The sequence below is a fragment of the Crocodylus siamensis genome, chromosome 7 (genome assembly GCF_052110815.1).
Source record: "Crocodylus siamensis isolate JL-2025a chromosome 7, ASM5211081v1, whole genome shotgun sequence".
Classification (NCBI taxonomy): Eukaryota; Metazoa; Chordata; order Crocodylia; family Crocodylidae; genus Crocodylus; species Crocodylus siamensis.
The window spans coordinates 28,161,711-28,179,240 of NC_143401.1; the positions used below are offsets into that span (position 1 = coordinate 28,161,711).

The 17,530-nt window shown below is 41.8% G+C and overlaps 1 protein-coding gene across 2 annotated transcripts in view; it reads left to right on the forward strand.

Annotated features, from left to right (window-relative positions):
• Positions 1-2,102: 2,102 nt before the first annotated feature.
• The window catches only part of LRMDA (leucine rich melanocyte differentiation associated), a 1,103,337-nt gene continuing 1,087,909 nt past the window's right edge, over positions 2,103-17,530 (forward strand). Inside the window, exons 1-2 of one of the 2 annotated variants that reach the window (XM_090058313.1) lie at positions 2,103-2,393; positions 8,257-8,357. In XM_090058313.1, coding sequence (XP_089914439.1) covers positions 2,364-2,393; positions 8,257-8,357 — 131 coding nt within the window. In that variant the 5' untranslated portion in view covers positions 2,103-2,363. The remainder of the gene's footprint in view (positions 2,394-8,256; positions 8,358-17,530) is intronic. The other variant, XM_090058314.1, reaches the window with a different exon arrangement.

Genomic DNA, 17,530 nt, shown 5'->3' on the forward strand with positions numbered 1-17,530 from the left:
CACAGTGTCACCCACCCATGTCATGAGTTTTGCTTGTCAGCAGCCAGAGGAGCAGGGCCCCAGAACCCAGAAGCCCCTGTACCTATCTCCTTGAAAGCTGGCAGACTTTGTGGCCTTGACAGGGGCTAGCAGGCCTCCAGTTTTCACCCTGCTGCACCTTAACTCACAGTGTCACCCATGTCATGAGTTTTGCTTGTTTGCAGGTTGAGGTGCAGTTTCCCCCAAACCCCTGCACCTATCTCCTTGAAACTTGGCAGGCTTCGTTACCTCAGCAGGGGCTAGCAAGTGTGCAGTTTTGACCCCACTGTGGCTTAACACATACACGTGACATGAGTTTTTTGCTTTCAAGACTTTGGGGGCAGTTTCCCTGAAACCCCTGCACCTATCTCCTTGACACTTGGCAGACTTCGTGTCCTCAGAAGGGGCTATCATTCCCGCAAGGTTAATCCAAATCGGTCCAGAGATGACAAAGTTATAGGCTGTTTTGAGCTTCCCCCTTAAAGCCTATGGGTGAAATGCTGAAACAGCGTTGAAACGTTTCAATGGAACGAAATGGAACAGTAGTTTCGTATCGAAACTAAATTTGAAATGAAATGCTGGAACGCAAGTCGACGGAACGGTGCCATGTCGCACAGCCCTAGTAGGAATATTTACAGTGTAATGTACCGTGTACTAGGCAATGCAAGTCAGAATGAAAGAATTAAACTATTTACTATCTACGTTACTTTATAAACTCTTCAACCCACACATCTTTTCTGTCACGCACATCTGTAATGTGATGTATAGTAGTCTATATATAATACAGAAAATAACGAGCCCAATTTGGCTTATGTACACAAATGTAAAGTTAAAATAACTATTGGGGTTTTTTTTACAAAATTTACATATAGAAATTAACAGAATTTGACCCATTAGAAACAGGGATACAAATAATAGCAAGGGACCATCTTGCATCAACTGAATTTAATGAGGAAGACATATTTTTTACTAACAGACAGAATCTTCCCCTGAGAGAGAAGGATACATACAGCAAAGAGAGAACCTAGGCTGTTTATTTGTTTTCACTTATAGCTGTTATAGTAGTAGTTCTTCTTGACATGTTGTTTGCTGACTTTGTAGCATCCTATTAATAAATTAAGGCACTGTTTGCTTTAAGTGTGAACTAGCAAACAGATCTTGATGGAGAACTTTTCATTTAGTGCAGGGGTTCACACATCTTTCACCTGGTTACTCGATTTCCAGCTTCAAGCCCTGTCTGCTCCTGAATTTCGGTTGGGTTTATCTTTCCGCTTGTAAACATCACAACGCCTAGCTTGGGAACCACTGATTTAGTAGAAGGAGCTAAATGTAGAAATGCTTGTTTACAGCCTTGAATATCCCGATTCTTCCCCATCTTGAATCTTAGCTAACCAATTACCTCTTTGCAGAAGGATGGTGTTATTATTTCAGATTAATAGGATGCCTCAGAGTCAGCAAACATACCAGCTTGGCAAAACACCTGAAGGAAAGATGTATGGTCTCCTGCTTAGGGGGCTGGTTAAGAGCTAGTTTGGTCCCCTGGTACCAATGAGCGAAGCCTAAACACTGCCCTAAATGGAGAGTAGCAGGAAAGCCCCAAAAGGTGGCTCTGGCCTGGAGGGTCAGGAGAGTGCCAGGCTCCCTCAGCCCTGACATGCAACAGATGCTAGGTGGTGGGGGAGGACGGCACTGCCTTTCCCTCAGTCTGGCATTTCACTTGAAACTAGCCTGGAACGGGTCAGCCTTGATTTTCCTGGGAAAGTTGTGGAGCCCGCTGAAAAGTGGCTTGCTGAGCCTCCCGCGGCACGTTCAGCCGGGGTCTCTGGCGACATGCAAAAGCCTCCAGCAAGCTTCTCTGAGCCATGTCCCCGCGCCCCCTAGACGCGGGGCAGTTGCTGTAGCGCACGGGGGATGATGTTTCAGCACTTCTGCAGCAAAGCCAGATTTACACTCAAGGTAGTGTAAACCCTCCGCCCTGAGCGTGGGCAGCCTCACCCGCCCTCTCCACCCCACTCCCCGGGGGCAGCGGGGCTTCTCCAGCGCCGGCAGACGTCAAGGCGGCAGGGCAGGAGCTCCCCGGTGCGGCCCGCAGCAGGTGGCCGGCGCCCGCGCCCTCTCCCCGGGCGGGGGCGGGGCGCGCACGAGGCTGCGGCTTTCCAGGGCTCGCGCTTCCGCCCGCGGTCAGCTGACTGCCGCGAGGAAGCGGCCGCGGCTGAGGCCTCCGTAGAGGCTGTGAATGAAAGGCACCTCCAAAGCACGTCCCCACTGCCTGCCCCAAGCCCTGCAGCTAGCTAGCCCGTCCCGTACCCGCGTCCTCTCTGTTTGCAGCTGGCGTGGTGGCAGCGATGGCAGGGGCCGTGGTAAACGGAGCTCAAGTAAGTGCCTGTGTCCGGCGCTCTGCAAAGCAGCAGCAGCACCAGCACGTCTGGTGGGTCTTTCTCGCCCCCCTTCTCTTTTGCAACACGTCTGTCTCCTGCTCTGTCCCCTCAGCGCATATGTATTCCTACCTGGCGGAAGCACCTTGCCTGGGATTTGCCCCCGACCCCCCAAAGGAGCCTCATCTCTTGATTTCTGCAGCCCCTCTTCACCTCGCACCACTCTTTAGCTTTTTAATAAAGATTTTCTTGTTGCTGAGCGAATGGTCCCCTCCTCCTGCCTTGACCGGCTTCCTTTGCTTTGCTCTGCCTGTGTCTGCGGGCTCCCCTCAGCGACTTGCAGCCCCAGGCACTTTCCTTCTCCCCCTGCTCCTGGGCAGCTCGGCCCCGAAGGCAATGGGAAGCTGGGAGGGGAAGTATGTTTGGAAGATGAACGTGCCTGTAGCCCCCAGAGGGTAATTTGTAACTGTTTTGAGTCCTTGTAGGCAATAATGCTTTGCTTGGGGGAAGGGAATGGCCCTTGCTCTAGGGAAAAAGGAAACCCAAACCCCATTGCTTCAGTCGCTTCTTTGGCTGGGCATTATATCGTTCTGGGATGTATCAGAGCTTTTCTTAGCAGAAACACTCTGAGCAGAGTTGCTATCTCTGTTGGAGACACTGGATGCTGGTCCCAGAGGTGCTTATTTCTTTTATTTCTGCTCAGGCTCAAAAGAGCTACAAATTCCCACTGATATTTTTTTTTTTAATTGTTGCACTTCCCCAATTAATACGTTTTGCATTTGATTTCTATTGGAAGCACTAGGCATATGCTGCAAATTGAGAGGTGGATGTTGTTTGTCTGTTTGCATTAAACAGTTTTACTGTTTGCTTGGGGGGGAGAAAGAAGTTTCCCTCCGTCCCTCACGTGCTGCTCTTGTGAAATGAAGACAGTGAATTGCTGCCTTTCAAATGGTTTTTCTGGCCACTTCTCCATACAGTGAAATAGTCTTCTAAAACATGATGAGTAACCATTTTAGGGTAGCTGTATGCTGTGCTGGCCCCTTCCTTGCTCTCAGGCTGAAGGCAGTTCTGTATCTGTAGTGCCATTCCCATGCTTCACTACTTTCTTCACAAATGTTGTTGTGTGGCCCAAGACGACAAAAAGGAAACACATAAGTGCTGCTGAGCATGCCTCAGATCTTTGATGCTGAAGTCATTTCAAACCTCCCTTTTCTGTGCTCTTTGTCAAGCTTTGAATAGGATATTGCCTGGATAGCTTGGGGGTTTGGAATGAGTTTGTGTGGAGCTTTCCATCCAAGAGACAAGCGTGTTAATAATTAGGTTGTGGATTCACATTCTACCAAGTTGATGGTGGCTGAATATTATTGTCTGATGTTACTGGGGCCTCCTGAAGTGAATTGTCCTTGTTCCTAATAGAAGGAGGCCTTTTTTTTTGTTGTTGCTTTGTTTCCATTGCTGTAATGAAATGACTCCTAACTCACACCTCTGCTGAGATGAGTACCTGTTTCTTAGCTCGTGTCACTAGTTTTAGTTTAACTAAGTTCTCAGAGGCTAAGGCAATTGATGCCAGGTGAGAATCTGTCCCTTATGTCTATATCTCAACAACCAAACCAAACCAAACCAAAAACCCCACAGCCATTCCTATGTGCCTGAAATAGATAGGTTCCTGTTGATTATGCTGAGAAGACTGAGTAACATAGATTTTTGAAGAGGTTAAATCTCACTGAAGAGCTGTGGATAAAAGGAGAAGGCTTGAACTGTTATTACTTATTGTATATACTATCTTACAAGTAGATACAGGACTTCACTTCCATGACTTTTTATAAATATTAATTTTAAAGACTGATTGAAAACGAGGGGGAAGAGGAACAGACTAAAATTAATTATGGTTATTTCTAGGAAAGGAACTAATTACTTTTCATTATATAATATTCTGCTTTTGCTTAGAGTGGAGACTTTTTAAAGGCATAAAGGGCAGGAAGGAACCCTGTTCCTGTTACTCCTTTATAGGACTTAAACACCCAAGTTTCCCATCTGTCTTTACAAATCTTCACTTCAGAATCAGTTTCGCTACTGTTGGACCCCTAGCTTTATTTTAAGAACAGAAACAAAACCTTTCTCCCCCCCTCACAAGCTGATATTTATTTAAAAATGCTGGACTGACGCACCATGAGTGCTACTCTAAAATAATCATGGCTTGTATGGAGCCTAGCAATAGCTGGTTGTGAGAACAATTAACTAACTATGTAGCTGCCGTAGGAAATGGTTGCTGTGGTTGCTGTGGCGTGTTATAGCGTTGCTTGTAAGATTCTTCCTTTGCCAGAGGCTGAATTTATCCCTTCTGAAGTCCAGTGGGTTCTTAATGTGGCCATGTGTCTTGTGGTTTGAAGCTTGCTGAGTCTGTAATTGGGCGTGCAAAATGTATTGTATCAAAATTTCTTAAATATCCCACTTTGGGAACATGCCTTATGAAATTAATGATGCTGCATTGTGAATAGTGTTGCTACTTAAAACAAAAGAGGTAGATGTGGATTTGGCTAATGTCAAAAACTTCTGTTTCAAGGAATATCAGTTTTTTCTGGTTTTACTAATAGCTACAGTGGTGTGAAATGTTCATCAGATACACTTTATTTCAGGCTTACTAGAATTGGTCCAGGTCTTTTCAGAAGTTCATGTCATTTCATGTATAGCATCTAACATGTGCCAGAGGGCAACTGCTAGTGGTTACTATCAGGCTGGATGGGGCTTGTAGAAAATGGATATCTCTGTTTCTGCTTATAAGTCCTGTGTGTACTCCACTCCCCCTTGCTCTTGTTGAGCTTTGATAATCATACCTATGTAACTGTCCTATTGACTAGGAAAAAACACTGAGGAATAAGTTGTGTTCATAGGGGTGTCCTTCTCTACCTAGGTATTGCAGTGGTGTCTGGAAACAATCACATTTTGGTTCCGGTGGCCTATGGAGGAGTTTAGGCTCAGGAGTTGTGGGCTGCTGAAGGGGCCAGCTCTTAAAGGCTGATACTTGCTCCGAAGGAAGTCACAGTAGTTGAAAATGGTACTTTATATGCTTTTATAGTGTTAATTTGCATTGAGTTGGAAGTGTGTGTGTTGGGCTTGTTTAAGTTCACACTGTGCCCATAGTAGATTGACATTAAATATAGGAGATGCATAAATAAGCTTTCAAGAGTTTGAGATAATGTCATCAGATGCTGTGATGAATGATGCATCGGATGAAGTGACCTTGGATTCAAGAGTATCTGCAAGGATACACAATCCCAGCTTTCATTGAGGGCTATTTGCAAGGCAATGGAGGGCTGCCATTAATGGGTTTCACTCTAATGGATGCAAGCCTTCAGCATTTTTGCAGGCATGTAAGCACCCACAGAGGCCTAGCATGTAACTACCCACAGAGAGTAATGAATTGCCCTATAGGACTTGCTATTCTGCTTTTCAAATAATTTTTCATTTAACTGGATAGTTTAATGAAGAATTTTATTGGGACAGTGGGATTGCCCTGGTGGGCCATATGTTGTATACCTGTCCTGTAAGGGCAGGTCCATGTCTTCTTCATAATGTGCCAGGGAGTACCCCCATGAAGAACAGGATGCATGTTCTGAATATTCTGTACCCCAAAGTAGATGTCCTGTAGCCATGTTAATAAGGCAGAAGCATGGGAACAAGTAAAGCTGAATCAGCATGCTTATTGGTGCATGTCCAGCACTGCACTGAGGTAGCTACATTACATGTATAATGGGGTGGGCAGGTAGTGCCTCACTGCGGTATTTCCTGGAGCAGTACAGAGATGCTCTGAATTTACCATGCGTTTCACCCCAGAAATGGTTACTTTTCAGTGGTGGATTGAGTGATTAATGTATTTGTGTGCATCGTGTAAAGTGCTCTCTAGTCCATGGGGATGAAAACCATTATACAAGTAAGATGTATACTTGGAAAATGATATTGATTTTTTTTTAAAAGAAGGTTTCCACTATTTCCAAGTCATTAGGATGTCAGCTATCCAACAAAAATTCTTTTCCTCTTCCTCGTAGTTGTGAAAGGTAAGCGTGTTCATTGGAAGCAGAATTTATTGGAAGAGCTGTGATGAAAGATGCCTCTTGGGAAGAAATTGCTGGACTGAACTTTGAACACCCTGTTTTTCATCTTGTGTATTCAAAGGGGAAAAAAATAGTTTACTGTAGTCAGCTTTCTCTTTCTTAGTGGAAGTTACTGAACAAGAATGAATGAATGGGGGTGCAATTTTATATTATCTGATTGCCATCACTTTAAGAATGGATGAGACAAGGGGATGATTTGTGAAGGTGAGGAGTACAATGGCAAGTTCTCTTGTAGGGTAGCTCATGTTTTGGAGCACATGAAATATTCTGAAAACAGAACCTGAATGACTTCTTTGTTTGTTCCTTATCTGAATTTTGGATACACAGGCATTTTATAGGCTAGTAATAAAGTGGACTCAAACTTTTCTTGCTCAATATTAAAAATAGTGATATGCACCTAAGTAATAAGTTGTCAGTAAGGATAATTGCTGCACTGAAACAGTTGGCTTTTATATTTTTCATAATTGTATTGATTTTTTTTTTTTTTTAGTGTTTTTTTCAGGCTCACCTCAGTGCAAATAGTTTACTGGAGAAATGAGCTGGAATAGATGTAGAATTCATTACAGCTTTTATTTCTCAATCCTGACCTTAATTTCAGTGGAGATTCCTGGAAGACTCAAAACATGAATTGCAGTTTTTTAGTGTGTAGTAGAATAGATGAATGTCACTCTTGTGGAGCTATCTACCATTTCAACATGGCTGAGAGAAAAATCCTAATACATATTAAAACATTAAAAACTTCCAAAAGGATAGAGGTTATGTAAACTCTGAACTGGAGGCTGGGAATTGAAAGTTGTGAAATTTTTCTGATGTGGTCATACAAAAATGCTTGTTTCCTTAATGCCCATGGATGTTTTTGCTCAAAACTTTCTGCTCTATCTCTGTTATGTGGAAAGAGATAATACCAATCTCAACAGATGTTACAAAGACTCATTGTTTGTAGACTATTTTGAAAGGATCTCACCTGAACTTTCAGAAGTGACTTTAAAACCTTGAATTTGGGAGCAACCTGGCACTTGACTTCCAGGCAACTCCAATGCCTGTCTTTCACCTGAAACTGGTAGTTTTTGAAAATGGCCCATTTTAGGGTATCTTAAAGTAGGCATCAAAAATCACTATTTGCTTTTGAAAATGTAGGCCAAAATATTTCCAGTAGTGCTGATTGTTTAGTGTTAAGTTACTGCATTCATAGTCATTTGAATAAAAATATTTTCATTTGAAGTCAGAAAAACCCAATCCTATATACATGAGGCTATGAATGCGATAAATCAGGGGTGTCAGTCATCCAAGCCATTGGTTCAATTTTTCCTGCAGGGCTCCAGGAGGGGCGGGAATTATAGGGGTGGGGCCCACTGCAGGATTCTGGTGTATGGATCTCCTATGGGAGGCATGTCAGCAGTGGAGGGGTAAGTGGTGGGTGTATTAATCCCAGTGGTTCAGTAATTCCTGGCCAATAACACTTCTGCTGCCTACCTCGCTGCTGAAGGTAGGTCTAGATCCCATGTGCAAGGTTCCTTACTATCTGGCTGGCAAGGAGCCCCTCAGTCTGAATCTGACCAAGGGAGCTTGGCACCCGTGCAATAAATAACTATTAAGAGAAATAAGAGACTGATAATTCCATACCATTGAAGCTTATGTGGCTTGAAAGGGTGAAGTGAAAGTTACTATGTTGTTTGCATTGCCATCGGATAAGTAAGTAAGAAGCTGTATGAAAGCTGCCAATTATCCTTTTTGGCTTATTCAATTCTCAGGTATCTTTTATTGGCCAAGACTGTGAAGAAATTCCAGAATTTATAGGAAGAGAATATGGGCATATGGCAAAAAGACTAGACCTTAGTTTCAACTTGCTAAGGTATGTGGTAAAAAATGTGTTTGTAAGTACAATATGGTATAGTATGAGTAGTATATTTGTATGATCTCCAAAAGAGAACTATTTTAACATGTTGTATGCTGGGTTAGGGTAAAATTATGTCAAGACCTGTTAACTGTTACCAAATTATATGTTGCCACTGTTTAAGAATTCATGCATCTTCTGCATTCAAGGAGCATTCAAAATGCATTTTATGTGGAAGGTTTGTCTGCTGTTCAGCTTTGGATGCATTTGGAAGAATAACAAACAGGTGAGTCTCAAAAACCTTTTGACATCAATCTAGATAATAGTTTTATTAGCTCTTTGCTGAAAAAGAAGAAAAATGTATCCATGAAGAAAAATTCCACAGAGAATGAGTTCAGGAATGTTTCATCCTTAGCCACGTTACAGGTAAGTTTTGTGTTTCTCAGCTCATTCTCCTTTAACTTTGTGGAATACTGTCTTTTGAAATGGGTAAGTGATATACTATCTGATGAATTCATTTTAGGCAGTGGGACTTGAGCTATTAAAACTATCCTTATGAAGAGATCCTAAAGTAATTTTAAAACTGTCATTTTATTTTAATGTGTAGAATTCATAGGGCTTTTGATAGGACATGATTGCTTTTAAACTACAGAGAATTTTACAGTAGTTTTGCTAGAACTCTACCTAATTCATTCCTTATTAAGTATTTTTATTCGGCTTTTGCATAAGGGTATATCTTTGTATTGTTGAATTTTTCAGTTTAATTGAAGGAGAAACATCTTTGTATGCTAAAGAAGTCTCTTCCATAGTTTTCAGAGAAGACTGTCATCTTGTTTCCATTGACTTCAGCAGGAGTAGGCCTTAAATATATTTGTAAAAATGAACAGTTCAAAGTAACTTGTTAGAATCTTGTTTTTCTAAGGTAAGTTTAAAACCAGCATTCTCTGATCCATTGTAAACTTTGAAGGCCAGGTTCTGATATTGAATATGTAAGAGATAGCAAAACAGAATGGGTAATAAATACTTTGAATTGTAACTACTGTTGACTCGTAAATTTGTAGCGTGCTACTGACTCTGAGGAGGACATTGTTCAGCCACATCATGGGCAGAAATCAGTGCTTCTCTGACAGGGTGATATGCAATTTCAGTAGCTTCTCTTCAAAATGTTCTTAAAGGTGTATGTGTTTGTGGGCTTTTTAAAATGTGAATGCATCTGCTTTAAGAAGAACTATTTATATGTTTGAACTTTATAGTAATAGGGGATCCTGAGAAGGTTCTTTTTTAATTATGTCTGATTTGAAAAGTAATACTTTTGAAATGTTTTAAGTAGTTGAAAATAAACTGAATAGTGCTCTGCTTTCAATCTTACCTTAAAAATGTAGTGTGTGTGTGTGTGTGTGTGTGTGTGTGTAAACAAACAAAAACCTCTGAACACACTGTCACTTGAATTTTTGCTCCTTCCTAGGCGGGAGACTGTTTTAGGCAGGAGGGAGTAAACAGATGGTAGGATGCTTTATGAAGAAAATGTCAGAAATCTGTACTGATTAGAGTAACTTATGTCATTTGACATGGGCCAGTAATATTGTTTGCTTTTTTGCAGTGGATAGAATGAAAGTGGATTAGTTAACTGTCTTCAAGGGGAAAAATCAGCTCAGGATGAGAAAGATAGTTGTAACTTGTTATAATTAAAACTAAGGACAGAAATGACAAGAGAAAGGATAAGGTTCCCTTGTTGCTTGTTTGAGCCATGGTAGAAATACAGTTCACATGCTGATATATCATATATCAAGTGTCCATGGTATTACTGTACATTGAAACCCTTGTATACTAGTGGTTATAGTATGAGACAAGAAAATATGTTCATAGCATTTCCTAGGCTTAAGTGAGTGTGTATTTAGTAGGGGTGTCATGGGGCAGTGGTTGAAATAGTTTTCAGCAGGGAAATATTTGTCATCCTCCTTGGACAAATGCCACTTGTGTTAAAACCTGACATTACTGTAGTGCAGAATTTTATGCTTCATGATAGCAAACATATTAGTTACTGCAAGAAGCTTGTTTTGTCTCTTAACAACCATTTTTGTGGAAGGAATGCAAGTTTCAAAAAGACTGTTGCTTGGTAGGGAGGATTAGGCTCGTTAGAAAAATTGGCCAGTAGATAGTTGTATAGAAAGGTATTGCTTCTGGTCAGGGGTTGAGAAGATTTCTGCATTGTGTTAACAGTTTAATTTTATTTCTGTCTTTTATAATACAGCACTTCAGTGTTGTGTAGGCAAGCCTTTTTTTTCTATATACAAGTGTTTACATCAACAGTTCTAAGATCTCATTGGTCAAAACATGGATCTTAATCACATTAAAAGGAAGAAGGAGAATATTGATTGCATAGGTGGATAATATCCAAATGCTTGCATTTGGGGCATAAGCATTGTAGAATGGGGGAAATGGGAAAGAAATTTCAGTGATTAACAACAAGCAATCAAAATTAGCTGAGTTTAACTAAACTCATAAATGAAATGGATAACGTGTACTTTTAATGGTCCCATCCTACCTTAATTGATGTGAACAAAAGGTAGTCAGACCTAACTTTCAGGAGTGCAGAGCATCTCCCATCCCAGGTGGTACCAGTGAGAAGCTGTAGATGGTTCATGTTCTTGACAACAAGGTCTTTCCTTGTACTTTGCTTGATTTTCTTGAGGCAACAATTTTTGTGTAAGATACATTTTTCCTGGACAAATGCGTGGTTGAGATTAAACTTAGAAAATAGGGGTGTGCAAAACAGGTCACACTCCATTCACATTTGACCTGAATTGGGGACAGTGATTCAATTAGCTGATTTGGATCACTGTCCCAATTTGATTTGGCTGAATCCGAATCTGAAGATTCGATGCTGATTCATTTGGACATAGACACAGCTTTAAATGTTTTTTCTATGTACCTTGAGGTTCCAGGGAGAGCTTGTGAATGCTGAGATGGTGGGGCAGGTGGGGCATAGGAACACAGGGGAACCCACGTGTGCTCGGCAGCAAACCTGAAAGAGGACTGGAAGTATTTCCGGTCCGCTTCTGGGTCTGCCACCAAGCTCACAGGGGGACCTACCCTGTGCCTTCCCAGCTCAGTGATCAGCCATGGGGGGAACCTGGGTACTGCCCCAGACCCAGGAGGCACTAGTTGCTGAGCTGGGGTGTAGGGGTCTCCCATGTGCTCTCTGGCGGACCTGGAAGAACTTCTGGTCCATTTCTGGGTGTGCTGGGGACCTCTCCCCCCCCATGCTCCCGTGGGATGCTCCATCTGCCCCACCATCTCTGCATTCATGAGCTGCTTGGTACCTTGAGGTATGTAGATTCAATTTGGAAAGATTAATGATGGCTTGTCCAACATATGGCCTGCAGGCTGCCATGTGGCCTGCCAAGCCATTTTCTGAGGCCTGAGGTGTTGTGATGGGAAATGAAAGTAAACACTGTTTACTTTTGTTCCCACCCCTTGTCCCTCCCCTAGCCCCTCAGCAGCTTCCTAATGGCTGCTGAAGGGCTGGGGAAGGGACAAGGTTTCCACACACACCATGTCAGCTTGATGTTGCTGACACGGTGTGTGTGAAAAGAAGAGTAGCCGGCAGTGAAAGCGCTGGTCGTTGGTGCGGCGTGGTGCGGTCCCGGTTGGAACTTGCACCGGCCAGTGCTGCGGGTGGCATGCGGAGCCCGGCTGGGCATACGTGCCTGAGGGAAGGGGGGACGAACCCCCCCAGGCCCTCCCCGGTCAATTTCCCCTGTGCTAAATTGCTGCTTGCACCTGGCTCTGCCCCTTGGGGCTGTGGCAGGGGAGAAGGAAGCATCATCCTGGGGCCCCCCACGCTTGCACCACTCCATGCTCACCTGTGTGGTTCATCTTCCCGGCGGTAGGCGGAGAAGTTGCAGCCAGGGGCTGCCTGGGCACTGCCATGTGCCCGGCTCTCAGGTCCCTGTGCGAGCTCATGACACCGGCCCGGGCTCTCTGTGCCACCTCCGCCTGCTCTCCCTCCTCCTTCTCCCTCCCCAGCAGGAAGCCCCCCCTTTTTTTTTTTTGCTGGCTTCAGGCTGGGAGCTGCCGGGAGGGCTTGCAAGGTGTGCTGGGGCCCAAGGCGGGGTGCTTGGGCGGCCCAGGTCCCTGCCCAGCAGCTGCTCCACGTGTAGAGCCCAGCATGTGTGGGCTGCAGCACCATGGCCCTCGCCTGACTCCTGTGCATCCGTTAGAAGCTTTGTGCATCCATCGTGTGCATCCATAAGAAGATTTGTTCTTCTAACTTGAGAGGACCCCTTTAAAGGTAGAAGCGATGGCAAGTTCTGTGGCACCCTTGTAAGAGTCTGTCTCATCCGCTCTGATGTCCGGCCATAGAATTTCACCGGCTGAATTTCACCGCTTCCTGTGAGGTCTTTGAATATGACTTGCCAGCCCACTGGGTGATAAAGTTCACGATTCGGCCCTACATTCAAAAGGGTTGGACACTCCTGAATTAAAGGATGTCCTGATTTGATTTGGATTTTGACATTCGGCCACCAAATTAGGCCAAATCTCCACTGAATCAAATTGGCGAGCAAAACTTTGCACAGCCCTATTGGACAAGCTTTTTGGTATCACAGTACCCTTCCCCAGGTGCCTGGGAAAGACTGTTCAAGACTGAAAGGAAGAGTACTGTGATAATCAAGCTTGGTTATTTCTAGCCAAACCTGGTGGTGGTTCTACAAAAATTCTTGCCCCTCATGTTTCCTGGTTCATCACAGCTACAGTATCACTTCCACACTGCCAAAACATGGTTGATTTCGTGAATAATGCTTGCTCTTTCTTTATCTCAAGCAGAACATATTATTTGGGGTCTTGGCTCTAGCTTTTTTAGACATAGGAGCTGATTTTTTTGAGAAGTCAGCTGAGATCCCTTTCCAAGGGAAAACACCAACTCAGGCTAAAGGCAGGGAATGATACCAGTTTTCTGGCAGTGTAGACCCAATATTTCACAAACACACTCTTAAAGATGGCTCAATAAGGTGTTTCGTGCTGCTGAGTTTCCTCAAGTACCATAGATTTCAGTAGCTGTTGGAGATGCTCAGGGTCATATTTAGCAAAAGAAATAGTGATTCACTATTTGTGGATAACTTGTACTAGTCTTTTTTTTTTTTTTTTTGGTCTTCAGTTAATCTAAAATGCAGGAGTGTGTGGGCATGTATTAAGTTAACTAGCATAACTTTTTGACTGAAAAATTATGTTCGTGGAGGGGTAAAGCACTTTGTAGCTCTCTGCTTTACAAATCACTTTTTCAAACTTGATTTTTTTCCAAGCATGAGGAGCACTTGGTTATATTTATTTATATATACCAATTAATTTTGTAGAAAATATAACAGTAGGATTAGTAGATAAAAATGACACTGCGCTTTGCTATTACAGTTTTAAAAAAAAATTGACATTTGGTTGGATTGGTTTTAAAGGTGGTTTTGTAGCAAAGATGCTCCTTCTCCCCTCCCCACCCCATTAAATTACTAGTTAAACACTTTATTAGCCCCTTCTATTTGTTGATTAAAAAGAGGTGTGGGAGTAAGTTTTGTCAGTCATGCTTATTGAGGGACAAGTAAGATGTTTGTCAATCACCTATCACTGCTGCCAAGTGGAAAAGATCTAGCAAAGGTTCCAAACTCAGTCATTTTAGTGAATATATTTTTTTAATTTCCCCACAAGGTGCTAGTGTTTCCATATCACCATAGTTGCAGCTACCACAAAGTGTAGTTTGCCAGAAGAGCATCTGTATACAGTAGACAGTATACCACAGAGCCATTTTTAGCCACATAAATGCTAAAAATGTCTATCAGTCCAGCAATAGAAACATTTTCCTAATAGGGACCTTAAATTAACACAGAATAATGGGAAGATTTGCTTTTTTCCCTTCAGATGAAATTAATTACAGTTGTAGCTCCTGCTATGATATATTTACCTAGTGCAAAATTGCTTGGAAAAGGCTGACCATTAAACATAATTATACTTGCAGTTGTTTTGTACCATGTTCTTCTGGAAAGATGCTGCATTTTGGTTTGACCATGTTATGTTTAGCTTGTTTGAAACTGTGTTTCTGCTTCTAGCAAGTGATGTTTAGCCCTAGATCCTCCTTTAGTTTCATATTAATGTAGCAAATTTTTTTTGTAGATAATTTCTAAAACGTATAGATCCTGCATAATTAGTTCAGATGTTCTACTGATAAGATTAATGTGATGTATTATATGAATTTTGTTATTAGTATCATGGTTTCTTGAACAATTGCATTAGTGAATTCTAGAGGTATTATCTATGATAAAATCAAGAACTTTTTGCCTCACACATAAAGACAATTGGCAGGTTACATCAGTTAATTGTTCTCAAGGTCCTTCACAAAGTATTGATTACTGTACTCCCCCTTCCCTCACTATTCAGTATAAAGCAGCTGAGAGCAGGTAGTACATAGTGATTTGTTAACAAAAATGCTTCTTGAGTAAATCAGGAAAGGATCAGTTAAGCAGGCTATTTTAAGGCAGGCAACAAAAACTGTGTGAACGGTACTTGTCACTCTAGTAATATCTACCAAGAGATAACTGTACTGTGCCCACCTGTCGCATTTTAACGTGGTACACAAGGTGGAGGTTCTCTGCATGTTTGTGTTTTTCCATTGTGTGTCATTCATTTGGAGACAATTATCAATTTATGCAATATAGTTCCCACAACTAGGTTCAGCTGACTTATGTTCTACTTCCTTTAAAGAGACAGTTTTAGGGATCCAACTGTGTGGTCTCTCTGATATATATTTACACCCTTTCCCTCCTTTTTTCCCCAGTATCCCATCACATTCCTTTGGAGAGGACAGGCATACACTTAGGTTTGGGCTGACTTTGTGTGTTTCCTCATCAAAAAAGTTTACAAACGCAGGGACAACCTATGATATTTAGGCAGTGGTTTTGACTGCTGAAGTCCTCTCACCTGAAGGCCTTGTGTGTTTTGTTTCTTCTTAAACCTGTACAACCCTGACTATAAAGAAAGTATAAGTTAAGGTGTGATTGCTGCTTTTATTTTCCTTTTTAAACTGGTGCAGAACCTACATAGTCTATTTACATACTTGCTTACTTTTAATAACATGTTTATACAAGTAACTCTGACAAAAATGCCTTTAACTATGCGCAATTTACCATGTTTCTTTTGCTTCCCTTTGAAGGATGTTCTTTCGCTTCTAAGTTACAAGTGGCATGTAGGCCCAAACATCTCATGGTGGAGGAAGCTAGGTGCTTGTTCACAATGGTAATGGAAGACCATTTTGTTTTGCCTTTTTAAATAGAAAAAAACCGGAAGGTATAAAAATAGTAAGAAGGAAACTTTGTGTCTGGAGGGGTAAGAGAGAGAGAACTGAATCCTAGTGGTAGATGAAGAGAAAGAAGAAGTTTGTAGAAACAAGGACTTATTGAAGGAAAATCTTTGTTTTATTTTATTTATTTATTTTAAAGAGAAAACTGCTAGACTTGACCCTCTTCTTTTTTCTTATCTTTTGTACTGCTAGAGAAAAGATATCCTATCCTTGGCTATTGTCTTCCTGCAGAGTTTTACTGTCTGCTTGTTTGTTCCTCTTTGCTTCTGCTCAGACCAACTCCCAGACTGATGGGGTCTGTTACATGGAACAAATAAGCTGGTATGGTCATTTTCAGTCCTGTGACAGGTTGTGGCAGCATTTTTGAATCTGGGTTTATGGTGGGAAAGTAGGTTGCTTGAACTTCTACCATTAGAAAGGAGCCACTCTTGCTCCCCCCAAGTCCCTAATTTGAAATCTCTCATTCTGCTGTGTTTGTTGGCTAAATGCAGGGCTGTGAAATTAGTACTTATTAATAGGATGCTGAATTGTCTGTTTTATGACAAATAGGAACAAGTATATTTTCATGGTGGGGGGGAGGAAAGGAATATGTGGGATAAGAGTTCATATACAGGAGGCTGTAGAGGAGGTGTTGCTAGGGAATTATTGGCAGGCTTAACTTCTCATTCCATTTCCTTCATCTGGGGGATTGGAAGTGATAGGTTGGTTTGAAAGTAGGGAAGCAGCTAGAAGCTTGTTGATAAACTTGAATTAAAAGAAACATAGCAGTAAGGATATGCTGTTAGAAGGTAGAAGGTGTATAGAATGAATGGCACAGATTTGTAGATATATCTGTCATGTACAATTTATTGTCTTAGGGAAAAGAGAAATTATAGGAAGACCTAACTTGTTCATCCTATATCTCTTCTAGGTTTCTTTCTGAAAATGCTGAAGATAAAATTAATTCTGGTCCTTGGGTAACAAACATGCTATAGTGGATGTTGCATTTTTTAAAGTAATATATTCTGGTTGGTTCACAGATATGCTAGTCCTCTGATTCTGTGCTCAGTGTTCAAAGTTTGTGAGCTGTTCCCTTTTTTCCTTTAAAACATTCCTTCTGGGGCTAATTGCTGAAGAGGAGGAGAGAGTGAACCTCAGGTCTTGGCCAATGAGGGAAGATTAATCCAATAATTGCATTCACTGAAATACAGATATCTCTTCCTGCTCCCCAGGGTGCAAATTATTTCTGCTAGGGGCATTAATAATGTGTACACTGTGTGTGTGCATGTCTGTGCCTGTTTGTGTGCATTTACCACCATACTAGGAGAGCATATGTCCAAAACATTCTCCTGAACCTTAATCTTAGTTTGCAGTGGTCCTCACTGATTGCTATCATGTTGGGCTGTGGAGTCTTCTCACTGTAGACTTTGGAGAGCTAGAAATATTTTGTCCTTTCTGTATGCTGGGTTCTTGCCTGCATGTATGGACAAGTGGCCTGTGTTATAACAAGGCATCTTCTTCCTGGTAGTTAAAAATGTTGTTTATGGCTCTTCTTTTACCATACCCACTTGTCATTGCAGGAATAAGATGCAGAATGGGGAGATGAACAACAATAGAGAAAAAAAGAATTAAAGCATGACATTTTTAAAAAGGCTTTGGACTGATCTTTACAGCATTTAAAAATGTTTAAGAAAATGCACTATTGTTAAAACTTTTTGATGGATTTATTTATAAGGTAGAGAAATATTTTCACCATAATTGGGTAACTCTTAATAGTAGCAATTGCATATTTATCAGTGTGAGGGGCTGTTATTAATGTAGCTGTCATGCACAAACACATTTCTGCATTAAATCCATTTAGTATGTGCAT